At 39.1% G+C, this 18,173-nt stretch overlaps 4 protein-coding genes across 4 annotated transcripts in view; 2 read left to right on the top strand and 2 right to left on the bottom strand.

Moving 5' to 3' along the window:
- LOC128594725 (uncharacterized) overlaps positions 1–18,173 on the bottom strand; it is a 76,117-nt gene that overhangs the window by 14,647 nt on the left and 43,297 nt on the right. The window lies entirely within an intron of this gene.
- Positions 1–18,173, top strand: part of LOC128593780 (uncharacterized) — a 38,241-nt gene that overhangs the window by 1,282 nt on the left and 18,786 nt on the right. Inside the window, exons 2-3 of the mRNA XM_053602127.1 lie at positions 2,549–2,657; positions 12,812–13,134. Coding sequence (XP_053458102.1) covers positions 2,549–2,657; positions 12,812–13,134 — 432 coding nt within the window. The remainder of the gene's footprint in view (positions 1–2,548; positions 2,658–12,811; positions 13,135–18,173) is intronic.
- LOC128593463 (histone H2B type 1-C/E/F/G/I) lies at positions 8,380–12,475 on the bottom strand. Its single transcript, XM_053601485.1, has 2 exons — positions 12,042–12,475; positions 8,380–8,716 (listed from the first exon to the last, which is right to left on the bottom strand). Exon 1 carries the CDS (start codon positions 12,422–12,424, stop codon positions 12,044–12,046), a length of 381 nt encoding a protein of 126 aa, XP_053457460.1. The 5' UTR covers positions 12,425–12,475; the 3' UTR covers positions 8,380–8,716; positions 12,042–12,043.
- Positions 12,733–13,188, top strand: LOC128593461 (histone H2A type 1-B). The gene has a single exon (XM_053601483.1). It carries the CDS (start codon positions 12,750–12,752, stop codon positions 13,140–13,142), a length of 393 nt encoding a protein of 130 aa, XP_053457458.1. The 5' UTR covers positions 12,733–12,749; the 3' UTR covers positions 13,143–13,188.

Raw genomic sequence — 18,173 nt, 5'->3', positions numbered from 1 at the left:
GATGAGAAAAACAAAAGATAAAAATGATAATAAAGAAAAATAAGCTTTTATGGCCAGCAGAATAAGAGTAGTCACGGTACCTTGGTGTTACTGCCATACGGTTTCTTCTCTGTTATTTAAACAGAAACCAGCTTCTAGAAAGCATTACAGAACCTATGGCTGGAATTTTCAACCAACCCTGACACTGATAGACCAAAAAACCCTCTTTCACCATTTTGCAGACATGCCAAACTGACTGGACAAAGAAAGGATTATCATAAACATTCATTACTGATAAATGGTGTAGACCTTAAAGCCAGTTTCAGCCAACCTGTGGAGACTGTGCAAAAAATTCTCTTTGTGCCTTGTCACTTACCTATTGACATAAGGAGCCATATTCCACCTCACTTCAGTGCCAAAACTCCATCCCAAAGTGAATATGGGATGTATGTTACATACATGTTTACCCAATATGCAAACACCTGATTTCCCGCCAACCCTACTCTCAATATTCAGAAGAAACACTGTTAGATAATTGCCCCAAAGAAAGCCCCTCCCAACTTATGAGTAAGGCATATACTTCTACAGAGAGTATACCATCTCAAGTTTTCCTCAAGGCCACCTTTCCCTAGGATTGATTCTCTTTTTGAAAATATAGTCTAGTTTCCTTCCTCTGCAGATCTCATGGATTTTTAATATCTGGCAACCACAGATGGAGTCCGAAGTGACCCCTGATTCCACTACCCTCCATCTTCCCTGTACTGCCTCTGCCAACGTTAGGCAAGCAAGTTTAGTTGTGCCTCAGACACACTAGGAAAAGAATTAGGTGAGCCTTATCAGATATAAGTTTTCCCACTTTTTTTTTGTGTGTGTGTGTGTGGTTTTTGGCCAGGGCTGGGTTTGAACCTGCCACCTCCAGCATATGGGACCGGAACCCTACTCCTTGAGCCACAGGCACCACCCAAGTTTTCCCACTTTAAGCTGAAATCTAGGAGACTATTTTCTTTTAGAAAGATCTACCATCAGATTTGGGGCTAATAGTAATAGTAAACTCATGGTCCAGGGGAGAGAAGAGGGGACCCTCACTCCTACCCCTGGCAGTTTACTCACCTTTCAGAGAATGCTTTGGCTAAATTACCCACCAAAGGAACTGGTCATTTTAGGAACTCCATCATCATACATATTTAAAAACGATGAAGTAAAATTTAAAAAAATAAAAAGACAAGAAAAAAATTAGTAAAAACTATGAGGAGAAAAATTTGTGAATATTTGGGATGTGGGATAAAAACAACTTGGGATGACTTAAATCTTTGTTGGACACAATAAGAAACCCTGACAAAATAATAACATGAGGTAAACAATACTGGATTCTCCCCAGTGCTTCTAAAGGGGAGAAATTAGTTCATAAATTAGTATGTAATTTGCCCTTTATACCATGCTATGAAGCCCTTAAGGATCGTGAAGGCAAATTATTATTGCCCAAGGGCCCTTTCCAAGACTACCTATCATGTCAATGATCTATTTAGTTGGCTTCCTACCAAATGAGAAAATAACTTTTCAAGCTGCCATTCAAGCCCCTGTAATAATCATAGATTCCATCATACTTTTCTTCTTAATATTTATATTATGTGCAAACAACTGCAGTGCATCAAAATTATGGCAGCACAAAGTATAGAACTGATACAATAAACCTGTAAATCTAGGTGCAGCCTCACTGCATACACTCAGACTACAGAGCTCAGTCCCAGGAAGGGGTATACATGCAAAGAAGCTATGCTAATTAGAAATAAGTGTTACAACCTTACATAAACAGATGTTTTAACTGCAACCCTAAGGCTTATAAATTACCCTATTGGAGTCTGTTAAATATTTCACTGACATGTACTTGTCACAAGCTTGCTTAGTGGAAGTCTTCATAAAACATTGCAATAATCCTGCCAGATTGCATTTTTTTACCACCCACAAGAAGTTATTGTTGTTATTTTCTAATGAGCATCTGGCTACACTTCTTTACCTGGCCTAAATTGGTCAAATGGCAGTAAGTCTCACCACTGCATTAATCCCATCAAAAGACTCAAACTCAGGTCAGGAAGTGTAGGCCACCCTCACGTGGATATGGGATATGATGGGAATCAATGATACTATTGCAGGTTTCGATCTATTGACATAAAAAGTCAAATTCCACATCATTTTAATGCTAAAACACTCCGCAAATTGAACATGGGTTGTATATTACATGTATGTTTACCAAGTATGCAAGTACCTTTCTTCTTGAATACTTGATAACATCCTGAACCCTGTTCAATATGTACGTAAAGCTGACTGTATAAGGCATGTATACCAGCTCCTACCTCTCATACTTGGATGATATACTTTTAGATTTCCCTAAAGGCCATATATACCAATCTTCGAATCTTTTCTCCCTCTGAAAATAGTCTTCTTTTAATCTATGGATTTCATAGTCTTTTGTTTACATTTTATAGTCTTTTGTTAACAATCTATTCTAAGTCCACATTAACAACATCCCAATTATGCCCCAAATGTCTTGGATATCTGGTTTGTTCTGAAGGAACTCAGGAACTTTGCTCCCAGAATATGACTGCTTGGTATAAAGAATATTTTGAATTACAGACCCTTAGAGATCGACAAGCCTTGGAAGGGGCTTTCTATCTACCTGCGTAAACCAGACAGACCGATCAGAACAATTGACTTTCCTTCCTCTCTCTGTTATTTCAGCATATTGCAGGAAAAAAGATCAAATATGCCAAATTACTTTACGTATAATACCTGTCTCTTATGTTACAGGTCAATCTGTTTCCCTCCCATTCATTCATTCTCTCACATAATCTATTTATCCTCCCCAGCAAATATTCATTGCCTCTAAACAGAATTGCCTGTATTTCTCATCTTCTCCTCCCCTCTAAAAGAAGGATATATAAATTTCTGGACTCCACTGGGCTATTGGATAATCACTCTTTGATTCTCCCCTTGTGAATGGTAACTACACTTCTTTTATTAATCTGCTTTATTGTGAGTTTATTTGTTAGCTAACTTTCAGGTTAAAGAGGAAGTTTCCTGTGGTACCATACCAACACCACACGATGTCTCCTTCAGTAAATTCAAGATGATAGATCAATTACTGCTTAAAGGAATATTGCCATTATCAAATCAAGATTTCCTTGTGTGGTGAGCAAGTAATTTGTAGGCTGATACTTAGAACTCAGGAAAATCAGTGGTGTTACTTTGAATCTTATCAAAAGGATGGTCAATCTTGATAGCAAAAAAACAGAAAAATTATTAACACAGTTTTCCAGTTAGAGCTAAAAATCAAGTTCTCTCTCTGATCTCTTCTATCTCTTGGAAGCAGAACCCCTGTTGAGTTTTTTGGTTTTTTTTTTTTCCACAAACCATTGGAAAGAACAGACAGAGAGGAAATGTAAATCTTTTGACATTCACCAGCTCACTATCTTTCAGAACACTTTTCATGGTCTTGGAGTTCCTGGATGAAAAATGGGGTGCAAATGTCAGGCCTCACGATCAGAGACACCTGAGTTAAGTCTGTCTCCGACACAAAAATGACTACTAATCCTGCCAGAGGAAAAGCAGGTAACAGCATTCATGCAGTACCCTGTGAATTGGACTACAATTATTTTTTTTCTCTTTGCCTCTCCTTAAATTCAATTGCCAGTCGTCCTCATGCTGGCATTTTTCCCTTTCTTTCTTTGGGATTCTATGCCGACTCCTTGTTCTCTTTTATGTCTCTCTTTCCCCAGTCTCTTTCACTCTCTTACTCCCACTCTCCTACTGAGAAGATAAAATGTATCTTATACTTTTATATCCTAACTTTGACTTAGAGGAAATCTTTTCATGACCCATGGAGCACCTACTGAGCTTCCCACTCTAACATTTATCTTTTTAAAAGATAAGCAAAAATATGAAAAGAATCAGATGTTACTGGAGCTAAAGCAGTCACTAGTTTGAAGAGAAAAATTATTTGAGGATGTTAATTTAACTAAAAAGTAAGAGTACATATAATATTGTAACCAGCTCCATGAACAAATTTCAATGTATGGTTTTTATAATTCTCTGTCTTAACCGACTACTGGACATCTTGACTTATTTTCCAGAAATGATATATTTGCTGCAAGACAAAAGAGTTGAGATTCTGAAGGCCCCAGAACAGACTTCCTGTGGCCAAGATTCACCATTCCTACAACCTGCTTTTGAAGCCCCTTGTTCTTTACACGAAGAACCTGTAATTTGTCCGAAGGCACATTGGTCCCTCCTTTAACACAGTTAACTGCCAGGTGAGTTGAATTTAACTTACCAGAGTTTTGAATCCAGGGTCTCCTGAAGCATATATAACTCACATGTCTTTTGAACTATATTGACCTAATAAACACTGCGGCCTCAAGGAAATAATTTTTTTCCCTAAAAAATTGTGGCAGTCAGTATATTTTAAAATCCCATCATTTTCTTTAGTCACAGAAAAAGATTTGAGACAGCTTCTCCCATTCTCCAGACAAGACTGCCTATTAAAAATTCCTTGCTTCCAGATGGTGCCTGTGGCTCAAAGGGGTAGGGTGCTGGCCCCATGTGGGTTCAAGCCCTGCCCTGGCCAGAAACTGCAAAAAAAAAAAAAAATTCCTTTCTTCCTTGGCAATCCTGGATATTTCTGTGACTAAGAACTGGACGGAGGCCAAAACCTCCTTGCAGTTTTTATAACAGTTCATGCCAGGAACTATTCTATGACCTGGGAATTACAGCAATGAATGACAGTGAAGAAAAATGTTTTCTGTCACTGGTGTACAAGCTCTTGCTAACTTTGCAGAAAGAATTTCAGGATGTGCACACAACTGAGCAGTCCTGGCAAGTTTATTGAGTAAAAGCAGGCAGGCTTAGGCAAGGATTATGCAGAAGCCAAAGTACCTCTCAAAGAGCATGGCCAAACCCCAAGTATTGTTTGTCAACATCAAAGGCAGCTGAGCAGTCAGTATTCATTCTGTTCTTAACAATGGTTCCCCTGTTTTTCTTTCAAAACCTCATGTTAATTTGTACACAGGTCAATTCGTACCTGCACAAGACTAGGAAATTTTTTGCTCTTCTCAGCTCTGTTCCTTCAAGGTTTTTTCTCTGTTGGAGACAGTTTACTGACTTTTCTATTCCCTCCTCCCTTGTTCATACCTACTACCTACCCTAACATTTCCATATACATGGAAGTTTCATTTATTGGGTTTGGGTATACAGTCAAAACAAGTAAAACATAGTATAGTAAAAGTGCGGTGGAAGATTACTGAAGCAGGAAAAGGTATAACATGAAGGGAGGAAGTAATATTTTAAATAAGGTCTTGGAAAACTTTGCTGATAAAGTGATTTGAGTATTCCAAATAGAAGACCAAGTTGGAAAGCCTGAAGGTAGTGAAGAGATATTGTTGCTGGGCAAAGGGGTACAGAAGATGTGGAGGAAAGACCTGATCTGAAAGGCAAATGGATGTAAGTAGTTCCTAGATGGCCCTGTAGGCCAATGTAACTATTTTGGCTTTTACTCTGAGGTGGGAGCCACTATAGGGTTTTGAGCAAAGAACTAAAATGATCTGATTTCTGTTTTAAAATGATCTATCAGAATGCCTGAATGAGAAGACTAATGGGGCCAGGGTAAGAGCAGGGAGATCAGTTGGAAGGCTTCTGCGATATGAAGCTGAGAGATGGCAGTGGCTGGGACCAGTGTATTAGTGGTGAAGTTTGTGAAAAGTGATTGGATTCTATATACACCTTGAGGAAAGATTAATAACTCTTTTCTGGGGCAGTGCCTGTGGCTCAAAGGGGTAGGGTGCTGATCCCATATGCCGGAGGTGGCGGGTTCAAACCCAGCCCCTGCCAAAAATAAATAAATAAATAAAATAACTCTTTTCTGAGCTACTGCATATAGGCCATATGAGAAAGAGATAATGTATTAAATAATTCCAATGATTTTAGCCAAAGCAACAGCAATGGAGGCACCAGTTTCTAAATAGGAGAAAATATGGAAGGAACAAATTTTAGAAAGAATTACAGACTTAGTTTTGGGCATCCAGGGATAGATTGAGATGCCTCTTGCACATCTAAGAGGAAGATATGAAATAGTTGAAAATATGAGTCTGGAATTTAAGGAAGAGTCTGAGCTGGAAGCATAGTTAATTAGGAGTTCTCAGAACATACCCGCCATGAGAGTAAAAGAGCCACAGGATAGGACAGCATATCTCTTAGGGGAAAAGGTTGGTATTGAACACAAACTGTTCAATGACTGAGCTCTAAATTCAGAGAAGTAAGGAATGTTTGATCTGTATCTGATCAAACAGATCAATGTATGACATGTGGATTCCTAACTTAGAGTTTTATAAGTGCTTTCTTTAACAGTTCTAGCTCCTATAATTCCCAGAACAAACAGAATAAATATTATCCCTATTTTACAGATATGACAAAATGCCCTTTGTAATAAAAATATGCGATTAAAATTCCCACTTAAATAATACATCATCCTCTGTAAATCCAGGCAGGCTTAAAAAAAAAATAATAATAGTAGCCCATTAAAGCTATATCATGGGAAATAACTTTGGGAATCTAGTGATAGATATTGACACCATATCCAAAATGCTTCTATCTTCTCCACATATTTTGCATGCAATTCCAGTTCTCAGGTCTTCCAGAGTCTACCTGTAGCACTTAGCTCAAGAGCACTGTATCTGATGCCACCTTTTCTCTTTCCTTAGCTCAACTGCTCCTGATCAATCTGAGAAGATGAACTAAGAGAATGAAAATTTCTCTCTGATTCTGTTGAACTGATGCTTCCTTGTTATTATGGAGATACTGTAAATATGTTGATGATATAGAAATTAAATCACCATCCTTCAGATTCCCCTTGAACACCACACTCAGAGACCCTGCTGCCTACTTGACATCCCTACTAAAACGTACAACTAAAAGCTATGTTAACTAATGTGATGAAAATGTGTCAAACGATCTATGAACCAAGTGTATGGTGCCCCACGATCATACTAATGTACACAGCTATGGTTTAATAAAAATAAATAAAAATAAAAATAAAACGTACAACTAATATATGCTTTCAAGTAAACAGGCTCAAACAAAATTATTTTCATCATCTCTGCAAAAACAGTCCCTCTTATCATTTTAAAATTGGTAAATGGCATTTCTACCCTTTCTTTCAGTTGGAGTCATTTTTGTATTTTTCTTTCACACAATACATGCAATCCATCAATAAGTCCTATCACCTCCACCTTGAAAACAAACAGAATCCAAGCATTTCTCATTAGCACTGCTACCACCCTGGTCAAGCCACTGCCATTTCTTTCTTTAATTATTATACACCCTCTAAATCAGTTTCTGCTTTTGCTTTCCCTGCACAGAGACAGACAAATTTCAATAAAGGGCAGATCAGACTAGGTCATTGTTAATACTGAAAATCTTTCAATGAGTCTCATTTCACTCAAAGAAAAACCCAAAGTCCTTACAAGGCCCCCATTCTCTGGCCCTTTCTACCTTTGGTCTCAAATGCAGCTATTCTTTCTGTGCTTCCTACCCCAACTCCATAGTCCCTCAAAATTGCTCAAGGTATACATCTCTCTTAGGGACTATGTATTGATGGTTCCCTTTGTGGGGTCACTCTGCATCCAGATTTACAAATTTTTTGTTGGTTAATTTTTGTTTGTTTGGGTGTTGTTGTTTTTTTGTTTGTTTGTTTTTTGGTGGGTTTTGCTTGTTTGTGAGACAAGGTCTCTCTGTAGCTCAGACTGAAGTACAGTGGCAGAATCACAGCTAACTGGAAACCTCAAAAAACTCCTAGGCTCAAGAGATCATCCCACATCAGCCTCCAGAGTAGCTGGGATTATATATATGAGCCACTGTGCCCAGCGTCCTTCGTAGGCATGGCTTCCTCACTTTCTTCAGATTTGTATTTACATATCATCTTCTTTTGAGAATGACTGTGACAACACTGTTTAGCAAACTGCATCACTCAATTCCCCATTATATTTTTCTCTGCTCTTGGGGAGTCTACAGTCTTATTTGGAGAGTCAAAACATACCCCTATGAAAAGCAAAGTAGGATTGTCATAAGATATCAGAAAACTAATTCAAATCAGTATTGGAAGTGATAGTTGATGCTTGTACGAGTGGCATGGTGCCAGGTTTCATAGGCCATTTAGGCTAATGACAGGAATGCGGAGGTGATGCTAGAAAGGGAAGCATGTAAAATTTCCTTACCCCTCCCCCATTGGTTCTGATTATGTAACAATTCTCTTGTCTTACAAAACCAGTTCTTGGACTGAGCACATTGATGAATAAAACGATTAAAAATCTAAACGAATTTACAATTGATAAAATTAAATACTTCTCTGTACATGTCAAGTATTTTATTTTCATGGTGGAAAGGAAAATATTTCAAGAAGAAGCCTTTAAAAAACAAATCTTTTTTTATTTTTTTTTTGAGACAGAGCCTCAAGCTGTCGCCCTGGGTAGAGTAATGTGGTATCACAGCTCACAGCAACCTCCAACTCCTGGGTTCAAGCGATTCTCCTGCCTCCGCCTCACAAGTAGCTGGGACTACAGGCCCGCCACAAAGCCTGGCTATTTTTTGGTTGCAGCTGTCATTGTTGTTTGGCTGGCATGGTCTGGATTCGTACCTGCCAGCTCAGGTGTATGTGGCTGGCGCTTAGCCGCTTGAGCCACAGGTGCCGAGCCTAAAAAACAAATTTTATATATTAGTACCAATTTTTATAAAGTACTCTACTTGCTTTTCCTTTTTCAATTAATAACAGGATTGTCTGACCAACTCATCTTTTACTTTACTGTAGATTTTGAAGTTCAAAGGGTGATTTTCCGTATTACGAACCAATTTCCAATACAAACAACATTTAATCGCTGATGGAAGTTATTTTTATGGAAGGTGAAGTGACTTTTTGACCAATATTTTTGTCTATTTATTGGCTTTTAAATTCATAATCATAGATATATAAAAACAATTTACAACATAACATGTACAAGTTATGATAGATAATATTACGACCATGCTTGAACCCAATTCCTAATGAAGTATATAACAAATATTACCAATAACTGTTTTGACCTAATCTTTCTTCCTCCTGCTACTCCTTCCAGGGGTAACCACGGAATTATGTCACTTTCTTGCATAAAAAATCTCTTATGTTTTTCTAGCCTTTACAGTCACATGACACTATTTTGCTTAACTTTCCCATTTAATCTTCTTTCATGCCATATCTTTAGAGTCACACAAATTATTAGGTCATTCACAAATAATTCTTAGTCTGGGTTTACCTTTTATGCTAGGAAACTTTTCTCTTGCCTTAGTTTTAAATTCCTTTACTAAGGAATTGTATCTTAAAATTATACTGTTCAGTTTTTGTACACTACACCTAACATAGTACCTGACACATAGTTTATGTTCAGTAGTTATTTGTTGAGTAATTTTATTTTTTTAATGTAGGGCAGGGAGAATTATAGAGGAAAGGCCTTGATGATGAACTTCTAATTTCTTAACCATATCATTCCATTGTAAGCTTTGGAGAGAGCCAAATATAGAAAGTTCTTTTCAGAGGAGTTGATTCTTTCCCCCCAAAGAATCTGTCAGCATTGTTAACCATTTGGCATTGAGCTTCTAGTTCTTTTCTTGTTTGATTTGTTTTCTTATTTCATTATGGATAAAACTATTTTTAGCCAAGGTCTTACTCTTTAAGATTTGTATTTCCAGTTTTTAGCTAAAATAAATAGAAATATGGGCAATATTAAAATATATTAAGAAGTTAGAACCAATAGGACTTTGTATATTACTAAATATATGCAGAAAAACAAAAAGTAGTAGTATAGGATGAGAACTAGATTTCAAACTTAGATGAGTAAGTGGAGCTAGGTAGGAAGGGGTACTAGTACAATGAGGCCAGACTTGGTCCTGCTGAACTTGAGACACCATGGAATATTTAATAGAAGTAGTATTTAGAAATGTCATCACCATACTTCCCCATTATGGGCTGAATTGTACCCACTACCAAATTTGTTATGTTGAAGCTCAACACCTAGTCACCTAGAAATGTGACTTTATTTGGAGATAGTACCTTAAAAATGTAAAATGAGGTTATTGAGGTGGCTCCCAATCCAATCTGACTAATGTCCCTATACAAAGAAAAAAACAAAAAACAAAGAAACTATTCACAGGGTTGACCTGACTTCCAGCATCCAGAATTGTGAGAAAATAAATTTCTTTAAACCACCCAGTCTGTGTACTTTGACAGTCCTAGCACACTAAAACACTTTTTAAGCATTTACATTTTGTGATTATTTTTGTCTGGGATCTTTTTAGTGTTATGCTTGTTTCTCTATTTATCCTAGAAAGACAGATAAACACAGAACACTGAACACCTGCACCAAGCATATCCTGTAGGGAGGAATCTTAATTTTTCCTTTTAATCAGTTTCATAAGTTGGAACGCTTATAACAAAAAACAGATTTAACAAGAGAAAAGTATGCACACATGTATTGCATGTAAGTTTTACATGCTATGGGAACCTTCCTAAGGAAATTAACACTTGAAGAAAATTAAATTAAACCAACTTTGATGAAGAATGGAGAGTACTGGAAAAATTACAGGACGAAAAGAGGAAGTATGAGTAAAGGGTAATATACAAGGGAAAAAGTAGCAAATGCCTATCTCTTCAGATTCCTCTCAGACTCTGCAGGTCTCACATGAGGGTTTTATAATCTGCTTCAGGGGAAAAGGATGGGGGAAGATCAGAGAGACAAATCTGCTATTTTCAAATTCCTTCACCTTAAAACATTCAATTGTTAAGATACCGTATTTTGGGATACTGCATTCAGAACCCTGTCAACATACATGCTACGGAGGGTTGATGGGAGATAGAAATTTAGCACGAGTAGAAATACTAGGTCTTTTAACTGTTTAAATTACCCATATCCATGGGTTTCCCTTTACAATTCAAACTTTTGCTAGTGTTAAGGACTTTGCTGTGGTTGGGGTCTCAGAGAAACCTGCCCTTTCCCCTTAGGTTGGTTCACTGCAAAGATCAACTCACAGTTATGGTAAATTAGTGAGAGTTATTTCCAAATACCAGGCGCATAGGGGGAACTACAACGATTTCCCAAAGTCCCGGTGATAGTCAATGGCTTTTAAAGATGCCTTTTAGAAGGGAGGAGTGAGAGAAACTGAAAAGTATAGGTGTAGTAAGTGGCTGCTAAGCGGGATGGGTAGATGGAGGGAAAACACAGAGAAACAGGTATTGTTATAAATAACCTTATCACAGGTCTATCAGCATGTGATAGGGAGTCTAGCAGCCCTTTAAGATAGAGAAACTTTTTCCTTTAAAGTTCCCTGATTATGATAGCCTTTAATTCAAATCATCTTTATACCAGGGAATCTTATTTTGGGGTGAAATTTGCTTAGCTCCTTCACTGTGCAAACAATATCTACTTCCCCAACCAGTTTTATTTGTATTCCAAGACAAAATATCCCATGATACGTCTAGCTGCACACTTGCTTTAGTACAAGGCTCAGATGCTAGCTTGGTTTGTTTTTTTGTTTTTGTTTGTTAATTTTTTTTATTATTAGGTCTCACTTGATCACTCTCAGTAGTCCAAGTGGGGTCATGGCTCACAGCAACCTCACTCTTGAGCTCAAGCGATCTATCCTCTTACCTTGGCCTCCAGAGTAGCCGGTACTATGGGCTCCCACCACTTCTTTAGAGATTAAGTCTTGTTCCAACTCAGGTTAGTCTCAATTTTGCTTTCCAAGTCGGGTGTAAAATAAAAAGCAATGAGGCAGGGGGAAGGGGAACAAAATCTCAGAATAGTAGCTTTCTTCCTGCAGCGTTTACTCAATTATGTGCTTTTAAAGCTGTCGTGAGCAAAACTGAAGGAAATAAGTGCTATTACCAACAACAAAATTCCCACCCACAATGACATTTAGCATTAAAGCTCTTAAACTGGGGCTGTGAGTGGCTCTGAAAAGAGCCTTTGGGTGACAGGAACTGAACTCACAATTACTTAGAGCTCGTGTACTTGGTGACAGCCTTGGTGCCCTCTGACACAGCGTGTTTGGCCAGCTCTCCAGGAAGCAATAGACGCACAGCAGTTTGGATTTCCCTCGAAGTGATGGTAGAGCGCTTGTTATAATGCGCCAGACGAGACGCCTCACCCGCGATGCGCTCAAAAATGTCATTGACGAACGAATTCATAATACCCATAGCTTTAGAGGAGATGCCAGTGTCCGGATGGACCTGCTTTAGCACCTTGTAGACGTACACAGAGTAGCTCTCTTTGCGGCTGCGTTTGCGCTTCTTCCCGTCTTTCTTCTGTGCCTTAGTAACCGCCTTTTTGGAGCCCTTCTTAGGAGCAGGAGCGGACTTGGCGGGCTCAGGCATGTTCACACAACTAAACAAACTAAAAAGGAAACCGTTTTAATGGTTGGCTGTGGCTAGAGTCTCTTCTTTTATAGGCCTTCTATGCAAATGAGGTAGTCAAAATAGCCAAATCTGATTTGAAAACGTTTAGTGACGTGAATATGTAAATTTTATTTCATTATGTCTGCTTTGTAATTGGTTGTCTAGTACAAAGACAATTTTAACCAATCCAACGTGGCCTTTTGCAATTCCACCCAGCACTATAACTAGCTTCTTATTCCTCCTTTAAGAGCATTTCTTTTTTTCTTTTCTCCGTGGTTGTTTTCTCTTCTGCTAACAAATCGTTATGTCTGGACGCGGCAAGCAAGGAGGCAAAGCTCGGGCTAAGGCCAAAACTCGGTCTTCTAGAGCTGGTCTTCAGTTTCCAGTGGGCCGTGTGCACCGCCTGTTGCGCAAGGGCAATTATTCCGAACGCGTTGGGGCTGGCGCGCCAGTGTACCTGGCAGCTGTCCTGGAATATTTGACCGCCGAAATACTGGAGCTGGCAGGAAATGCAGCTCGTGACAACAAGAAGACTCGCATCATCCCGCGCCACCTGCAGCTAGCCATCCGCAATGACGAAGAGCTTAATAAGCTTCTGGGTCGTGTTACCATTGCTCAGGGCGGTGTCCTCCCCAATATCCAGGCTGTATTGCTGCCAAAGAAAACAGAAAGCCACCACAAGGCGAAGGGCAAGTGAAAATGCCTCGTAGTCCGATCGTCAGTGATCCCCAGTTGTAGAAATCAAAGGCTCTTTTCAGAGCCACATACTTACTCTATAAAGTGCTGAAATACAAATTTTTTGTAAGGATTCTAATTAATTATCCACAATAGCTCTTAAACTTTGAAAATTGAAGCTTCTTGCCTCGGTTTTGACAGCAAAGAGGTTAGCATATTTCAGACTTAAGCTTTATGCACCATAAAGCCTAAAAACTGAGCATCTTCCTAATTTGATCTTACACTAAAAAGAAAGGATTCGTAAACGCAGTCCCAACTATTTTTTTTTTTTTTTTTTTTTTAGTTAAAAGTCACTTGTGGAGATTGCTGTGGGCTGTGATGCCATAGTACTCTACCCAGGGCAATAGCTTGAGTCTGTCTCAAAAAGAAAAAGGGAAAAAAAAAAATCTCACTTTTCTCACCCTTAACTAGAGTGGTGTGCTGTCATAGCTCACAGCAACCTCAAACTCCTAGGCCTTAAGCGATTCTCTTTGCCTCAACCTCCCAAATAGCTGGGAAGGACTACTGGCGACCACCACAATGCCTGGCTATTTTTAGAGATGAGGTCTTCCTCTGGTTCAGGCTGGTCCGAACCTGTGAGCTCAATCTACCCTTCTCAGAGTCCGGGATTATAGGCGTAAGCCACAGTGCCTGGCAAAAAAATTTTGTCTCAAGGCAAGTCAGTGCTGTAGGCTATGCTATGTACATTGTTAAGATAGGAATCAAGATCTATAACAATATCACATTGTTTTGTGTTATGTGTATAGAGAAAACTATATGTAGGCTGGATATCTATGTACATTAGCTATCAGAAAAGCCAAATATGAATTGAAATGAGAGAACAAAGCAGCATATTGGCCAATAAGACTTAAGGGTGGGTTTCTTAAATTTTGGAAATGATGACATTCACCAGTGATGATTGTTTTAAAAATTTTTGGTTATTCCTCTTTTCAGAAAAATGAAATTCACACAATACTCTGAAATCAACATTAAACCTTCACTTTCATGACCTAAATTTAAAAGTGGACTAAACTCTAAAGGAAAATTATTTAACTTTAGGCTCGGTGCCCATAGCTCTGTGGTTACGGCACCAGCCACATGCACCGGGGCTGGTGGGTTCAAACCTGGCCCCAGCCTGCTAACCAACAATGACAACAAAAACAATAGCTAGGCATTGTGGTGGGTGCCTGTACTTCTTCCCACTTGGGAGGCTGAGGCGAGCCCAAGAGTTCTACATAGACTCTGTCTCAAAGATAAAATAAAAAAATAATAGTAATAAAATAAATTATTTAACTTAATGAAAATCCAATCACATGTTTATAAAAAGCAATCTGAAGACAAATTAAACAGAACTGGTCTACTCCTATAAAATTTGTCTGAAACTGCACATTAAATCGGACCAAGCTCACAGCTGGCAAGTCCACTTGCAAAAGCAGCTAGCCACCAAGGTGGTTTACAAGCGTGTGCTAGCCATTGGCTTCATGAAAAAGTCCCACCGTTAACTCCTGGCACAAGGGCCCTGTATGACATCTGTTGCCACTACAAAGCTGCTGATCTCTACAAGCTGCCTTTCGACCACCTGGTGCGTGAGACCTCTCAGGACTTAAGGACATACTTGCACTTCCAGAGCTCAGCCGTGATGAGGCTGCAGGTGTATGATGCCTATCTAATGAGACTATTTGAGGGCAACAATCTCGGGAACATCCACACCAAGGAAGTGACAATCATGCCCAAACACATCTACATCACTTTGTGGCATCCACTGGTAAAGAATATAACCCAAAGCTATTTTCTCTGAACTAGAAAAAGCAATATTCAGAGTTAACTATTTCCTCAATAAATAAGTGTAGTGCCTTCACTTATTTTACCTCCCCTCGTGCAAACAAACAAAAATGAACTTTTAAAAATTGGAATGAAGTATATTCACAGATTTTATAATATGTTTTAAGTGAGTCTTAATTGGGATAGTAAAGGTGTGCAATCTATTACTTGAGAAAATTGCATATCAGGTTATCTTACAAACTAGACAGTTGCCCTGGGTGAGAAAGTGAGGACATCTATGGAATGGTTTCTAGTGTTAAAAAAGTATAGGAGGTCATTGTTGAGTACTAAGTTCCAACACTAGTCTCTTGGATCAGATCGAAAATCAAAATGGTAAAGTTCCACATTTACAACACAAACTGATGGTTATGTGTACTTCTGAAAAATCGGAAGTCACAGTCAATTTCTCAAACAGGCCAGACTTTCAATGGGAGGGATAATAAGGTTTCCTACATTTTAATCTTTGCACAAGGGTAGACTGATCTAACCTGATGTTAACTAAATTATTATTCTGTTCTGTGTCTCCGCCTTACAAGAAAAGTAGCTTTGACAGAACTCATATACTCTTTTTGCTTATCCTTTCTTCATCCCATCACCATCTCTAAAGCCAACCCTTTGGGTCAACTCATGGGAATGATACAGGATTCCACCACTCAGGGCTAGACAGGGCGCCCCTCATTCTCTAGGCCCAGGTGAACTCAGAGGTCAGACCCCCATTTCCAGCCACAAGCAGACTGCCTTGTTTGGGACACACCCTCTGGGCTCTGATAAGATCATGAACAAAGCAGCCTGTGATGTTTTTTTGGGTGGTCCCACCTTGAGTTAATAGAAGAGTATCTTCAAGCGTTCACTCAGTTTACTCAGTACACGACTGTCTTTTCCTCAGGGCAGAGCACCTATAGACCTCTGACAATACGTTGTTAACATACCTCAACCCTCTGGCCCTTATCTCTGAGGAAGGGCAGCATGCCCTTTGATCTCAGGCTTTACCGGGCGCACAGCTTCAGAAAATGGATTTGTGGAATTTTTAACTCCAGTCAAACCAACTCTGCGTGTGTTCCAGGGGGGGCTCAGGTCCCTTAAGCCTCTGGAAAAAAAGCAAGCCATTTTATTTTTTTTATTGTAGAGACAGAGTCTCACTTTAGGGCCCTCGGTAGAGTGCTGTGGCCTCACACAGCTCACAGCAACCTCCAACTCCTGCGCTTAAGCGATTCTCTTGCCTCAGCCTCCCAAGTAGCTGGGACTACAGGCGCCCGCCACAATGTCCAGCTATTTTTTGGTTGCAGTTCAGCCGGGGCCGGGTTTGAACCGGCCACCCTCGGTATATGGGGCCGGCGCCTTACCGACTGAGCCACAGGCGCCGCCCCAAAAAGCCATTTTAAACACACTGAGTTCACTTTGTGTGCTTGATGTAGGATATGTTTATTTCTAAATATTATCCTACACTAATCCCTTCTCAAAGACTGTAAAATCCTCTAGATTTAAGACCCCTAGATAAAAGAGCCCACATGGAGACTCCAGAGAGAGTTCTTCAGTTCTTTCCCCCTTCCAGAAGCTTTGGTGCTTTTCTGTATTCCTTTCTAACTTCTAATAAAAGTCCTATCTTCGACTGATCTGTGATCCGTGGGTTCATTCTTTGAATCTCTGAGACCAAGGACCTACTGAAGAGTGAAATTCCGGTATCAGGAACACTTACTTTATGACTTTTTTATTGTTTGAAACAGTCTCACTTTGCCACATGTGGTAGAGTGCTGTGGCATCATAGCTCACAGCAACCTCAAATTCTTGGGCTCAAGCAATTCTCTTGCCTCAGCCTCCCCAGTACCAGAGACTACAGGCACGCGCCCCCACCTCCCCCCCCACTATGCCCGGATACTTTTAGAGCGGGGCAGGCTCAGGCTGATCTCAAACCTGTAAGCTCAGGCAATCTACCCACCTGGGCCTCCCAAGTGCTAGGATTTAAGGTGTGAGCCACCGGACCTGGCCCTAGTCTATGACTTCTTTAACTGTGTTGTAATCTTGCTGTTTGAAACTAGATATTAATTATTAAAAGGAAAGGTGATTTGTCTCCCAACATATTTATGCTTCATATTTATTTATTTTTTATAGTTTGGGATCAGGAAACAATAAGCCAAAATAAGACCTTAAAAGCAGCCTCAGAAGCAAAAGTTTTCTTCCCTAACAAGCTGATTCAGAAAGAAAAATGGGGGTGAGGGGGAGAGTATGCATTTATATTTACCTGTAATCATTGGGGTCAATGTCTAGAGAAACCAAACGAAATGAGTTCAAAATGGGCCTGCAACCCATTGAGCAGCCTTCAGTGGCCTAAAAAGCAAATATAGACCTATTTTGTTTTCACGTGGAGAAAATGGTCTTTCGTGTCATTACTTTATGAAAGTTACCAAAGTGTATTCAAAAATAAAAGAAATATCAAATATATATTATGTATAATAAATGTGTTTGTAATACATAATTCATCAGTAAACCGTAGCAGCCAAGGAGAAAGTTTCCATTGCCCTTCTGAAGTTTCAGTAAAAATTCAACTTGCAAAAGGTGGATTAATTAATAAGAAAAAAAACATAAATTTATGTTTTTCAGAATGAAGACCCAAAGATATAGGAGAAATTGTCGATTTTTTGCTTAGGTTCAACAATGTATGGACAGCCCTGTAGAAATATGATTGGACAAGAAGGGTAAGATCTAATACTAATAGAGTGAGCAGGAAACCCAGCAAGACCCATCTAGATTTTCCCTGACCTCTCTAAACATGCATTCTTTCCTTCTGGGTACTAGAAAGACCCTCTGTAGAATGGAGGCCTTAGGGATGACCTACATTCAAACATAGTAGGTCAGATATTTTTTATGGCCTTTTTTTACACAGAAAGACAAAGTTAGGGCAATATATTTAGCTTCTATGGCTAGTTTGGGGGAAAAGAAACTTTGGTTTCTATGATCCACTAAGGAAGGAGATTAAACACAACCAGGCCAAGTCCAGTATGCACTACATATTTGACATGTCACCTCTATAAAACAGAACTTTAAATCTGTAAAACATAATCATTAGTTGTAATCCTCTATAATTAGTATTGTATTATAGTATAAATACCATTTTTGAAACAAACCAAAGTACAAGTAATTTAAGCTCTTGAGCACTAAATTCCACAAGTATCCACTATACAGTCCATTTCACACC

Source organism: Nycticebus coucang, chromosome 9, assembly GCF_027406575.1.
Source record: "Nycticebus coucang isolate mNycCou1 chromosome 9, mNycCou1.pri, whole genome shotgun sequence".
NCBI classification, from domain to species: domain Eukaryota; kingdom Metazoa; phylum Chordata; class Mammalia; order Primates; family Lorisidae; genus Nycticebus; species Nycticebus coucang.
This window is presented reverse-complemented; position numbering and strand designations above follow the sequence as displayed.

What these genes read in the sequence shown, in the direction of transcription:
- LOC128593463 (XM_053601485.1), bottom strand. Translation starts at nt 12,424, where the DNA reads ATGCCTGAGCCCGCCAAGTCCGCTCCTGCTCCTAAGAAGGGCTCCAAA.
- LOC128593461 (XM_053601483.1), top strand. Translation starts at nt 12,750, where the DNA reads ATGTCTGGACGCGGCAAGCAAGGAGGCAAAGCTCGGGCTAAGGCCAAA.